Source organism: Cebus imitator, unplaced genomic scaffold (genome assembly GCF_001604975.1).
Source record: "Cebus imitator isolate Cc_AM_T3 unplaced genomic scaffold, Cebus_imitator-1.0 Scaffold1070, whole genome shotgun sequence".
In the NCBI taxonomy this organism is placed as follows: domain Eukaryota; kingdom Metazoa; phylum Chordata; class Mammalia; order Primates; family Cebidae; genus Cebus; species Cebus imitator.
In genome coordinates this window covers 37,886-41,823 of record NW_016108385.1, presented here as the reverse complement: position 1 = coordinate 41,823, position 3,938 = coordinate 37,886, and the positions used below count along the sequence as shown (strand labels likewise).

The 3,938-nt window shown below is 32.6% G+C and overlaps 2 protein-coding genes across 2 annotated transcripts in view; one reads left to right on the top strand and one right to left on the bottom strand.

Moving 5' to 3' along the window:
- Positions 1–2,773: 2,773 nt before the first annotated feature.
- LOC108298748 (glutaredoxin-3-like) lies at positions 2,774–3,932 on the bottom strand. Its single transcript, XM_037735880.1, has one exon. The coding sequence runs from the start codon at positions 3,844–3,846 to the stop codon at positions 2,986–2,988; it is 861 nt and encodes a 286-aa protein (XP_037591808.1). The 5' UTR covers positions 3,847–3,932; the 3' UTR covers positions 2,774–2,985.
- The window catches only part of TECRL (trans-2,3-enoyl-CoA reductase like), a 24,264-nt gene continuing 24,205 nt past the window's right edge, over positions 3,880–3,938 (top strand). Inside the window, exon 1 of the mRNA XM_037735883.1 lies at positions 3,880–3,909. Within this exon, the coding sequence (XP_037591811.1) occupies positions 3,880–3,909 (30 nt within the window). The remainder of the gene's footprint in view (positions 3,910–3,938) is intronic.

Genomic DNA, 3,938 nt, shown 5'->3' with positions numbered 1-3,938 from the left:
AATTTCTGAATTCCATTGTTTCTGTTGAAAAGTCAGCTATATTCCTTTTAAAGTGATCGGTTTTTTTTATTAGTGATTGGACTATGATATGCACCATTATAATTATATTTCTATTTGTCTTGCCTTCGTATTGTTGGTGGTTTTGTGTTTTTGTGTGCATGAAATTCGATATTTGAAAAATTAGCTACCATTATCTATTCAACTATTTCTTGTCCATTATTCTCTTTAAATGCTCCTTTTAAATTTTATATTACATTTTCATATTTTGCTTTTCAAAGTTTTTACATACCTGAAAATCTCAACTTTATATTTTATTTATTTTAACACATATAAGATAGCTTTTATTAAAGTTTGTGTCTAATAATACTGTCTTGTGAATCTTCTTCTTTCTTTCTTTATTTTATTTTGCTATTTCTCTTGGTTTTGCTCACAATCTGTTTAGTCTTTGTATGCCTGTATATTTCTAGGTGCAGAAAATTTATGTGAAAAATTTTAATTTTAATGATAACTATGTTCTAGGGTGATTTTTGTTTACTTTCAAAGATAGGTTACCATTCTCCAGATGAATGAATTGCATCATTGGGTCCAAATCATCTTGATCCAATCAATGATTGAAATGATTTTAGGCTGAGCTTTAGCATCTGTGGAGAGAGTTTTATAAGGCCAACTTCATCCTTTACAGATGATGAACAACAGCTTTTGTTTATTCATTCCTAGGCCGCATCAAAAGATCTGCTCTTCTTATCAGGCTCATATAGGGCTTCATATGCAAGGTTCAATCACTTCCCTAGATCTGCCATTTTAAAATCCTCAACCTTCTAATTCCTCAAGGACATTATATTTCTGAGGGCTATAAAAACTTTTTAAAAAATATTTTGATCAGTTTTTCTCATTAAACTCATTAGTTTTCTGTGTACGAGTTATCTCAAATAAAAATCACCATCATATGTTATTTATTTGACAAACTACAAAAACACGCACACACACACACAATCTTTATTTAGCATGATACTAACTTCAAAAGTATTCATTAAGTACAAAGTGATATTACTGTATTACAACTGAGAAATGCTTCTAGATAACACCCTTATCTTCAGGAGATTATGGTTAAAACTATTTTGTTTTCAGAAATTCTGAATTACATATTTTTTAACTGCCAATAGCAATTTTATGAAAAGAGAGAGTAAATCCAACAATACCCTAATAATGATAGCATTAATTTTTTTTTCAAGATAAAATGAAATGAATTAAGCACAGTTTAAGCACATGGTTGCTAACCAGTTCAAAATTACGGTTTCATGTTTCAGTGTATTTTTTTTTTTAGCAGAATATTCCCTTTTTCAATTTATACATCTATCACATTGAAGATTCCACTGAGGTTTTGAAGACTCCCAAACTCCTTGCTTGCCTGGTAGAAGTAATAAATTTTTTGGTATTCAAAACAAAAGATTAGTCTAATGAACATAATTTTTTAGAAGGAGGAAATATAAATATATTTAATAATATAAGTAGGTTAGAATTTCAATATAGTGTTTATCTTCAAAATAAGAAAAAAGAAGGTGTATGTGCCTCTTTAGAATATAGAATCTTCAGTAGAATTTTGTATTGTAGGGGAGTTTCCAGTCTTTGTAAGTTCTTGTGTTGGACTTGGCCTGTATATCTTTGTATCTGTTTACATAATTACACTTAATTTTGATTTTGTTTTACTTCCCCTTATTTAGTAGAAAAGACCAATTGCATTTTCAGAAGAATATATTAATATGTGTCTATCTAGCCCTAGTTTTCCTCATCTTGAACTATTTTCTGATTACTTTCTAGGTTTAATAAAATATCTTTTCTCCTTTCTTCTATTTGTACTGAAATAATTTTTTTCAAATGCATTGTCCAAAAGTTATTTATCACTGTCTAGTGCTTTCAGGACATATCATTCATAACCTGGTACTTTTTTTTTACTCTCCATATTCTAGCATAAAAATATTCTTTATAAAATAATAGGCTTCCTAAAACATATTTCTATATGCTAGTAGGCTCTCTGAATTATGTTTGAGGATTGAGATAAGATTATAGTTTAATTTCCTGTCATCCAAAGAAACTTCAGATCTGTGTTCGTGCTTTTATTAAGTTAATAAAGGGTGACACTTGATCCACAATAACTATTGTTCACAACATTTTGTATTCCTAATATGCTCTTAGAGAATTTGCTCAAATTTGACTTCACTAGATCAATTGGTGTCGAAATAACTACGTATTTTAAACGTTTTATTGTACTAAAACAATTACCCTCTTCATTATTCTGAATTTTTGACATTCTATCATTAAATATTCACAAGGGGTAAACACTTTCTTTATATCTGAATAATGAGGCATTTGGTAACACAGAAATTCCTCCGGTCTCTCAAATGAGACTGCTTTTATAATGAATTGATCAGAATTTTCATTGTTTCTACTTCTCACACACAAAGTTTTCTTGGCACATGAGAAAATAGTTAAATTTCTAGAACGCAGAATTGTAAGTGAAAAAACCTCCATACATAAATTTCTATTTGTGTATTTGTGTGTAATTATATATAGGTTATAGATAGTGTATGTGAACGGATATGAAACCATGCACATGTATTACGCATTCTAACAATGTTCTAACCAATGTGTACAACTAACTGCATATTTGAGTAAAACATGTCCAGCTACAGATTTGTTCTTCACAACATGGTAGCAAGTGGAGACAAAATAGTTAATGGCAGTCAAATTTATTTATTTATTTTTTATTATTTTTTTTGTTAATAATTTGAAGATGTTTATTGCATTCTATTTTTGGTGGGAAAAAATTCAACATACATTTATTTAGCACGACATTGTGAAATACACAAAACATGTAACTGGGTCAGCAGGATTTTTCTATTCCTAGTCCATCTCTGAGGACTAAATCATGAACTGCTCCCAACGTTATTAAATGTGTCTTGCAATAGTTGGGCACCAAGTTTAAGATTAATTTTCTCCTCTCAGTATAGGCAGCAATTCACCATTTTCTTTCAGTTCCTTCATGATATCCAAACCTCCCACCAGCTCCCCTTTCACATACAGCTGAGGGTATGTTGGCCAATTTGAGTAAGCTTTTAACCCCTGCCGAACTTCTTCATCCTCCAATATATCGAATGTTTCATATTCATCACCAGTACTATTTAGTATTTCCAGAATTTGTTTGCTGAATCCCCATTTTGCTTCCTGTTTGTTTCCTTTCATAAAGAGCATCACAGAAGCTTTATTTGCCAGCACTTTGAGCCTTTCCTCTAATTTGGGGTCTTTGGGACAAATTTTATCTAGTTCTTCAGATGCTTCTAGCTCCTTAATTATATCAAGTCCTATGAGCTCTCCAGAAACGTAGAGCTGAGGATAGGTAGGCCAATTGGAATAGGTTTTGAGTCCCTGTCGAACCTCTTCATCTGAGAAGATTTCAAAACTGCTAAACTGAATATTATGTTTGTGAAGAATTTCCACCATCTGCTTGCTGAAACCACATCGTGGTCCTTGAGGAGTTCCTTTCACAAACAGCATGCAGGGGGCAGCATGAGTCAATTTCTTCAAGGGAAGGTTGAGATCTTCTTTAGGATGTTCGTTAGCGCTGGGTGGGAAGGAGCCACTAGATGCATGTCGCTGAACTTTTTTGGTCAATTCTGGAGCATGTGCACCATCTAATCGGTCGATTTTCTGAGAATTCTTGAAAAACAGAAAAGTGGGAACAGAGCTAATTTCATATTTTTCAGATACTTCAGGAACACCTTCAGCTTCCAACTTCACAAATGAAACCTCTGGGTGTTCTTTAGCTAACTCTGCCATAACTTCGTTCATCTGTGCACATTGTGGAGCCCATGGTGCCCAGAAATGGACCACAAGGAGGGACTCGGCTTTGAGGCGCAGCAGCTCCTCAAACTGCCCGACAG

Coding starts and splice junctions, on each gene's coding strand:
- LOC108298748 (XM_037735880.1), bottom strand. CDS start 3,846: ATGAACGAAGTTATGGCAGAGTTAGCTAAAGAACACCCAGAGGTTTCA.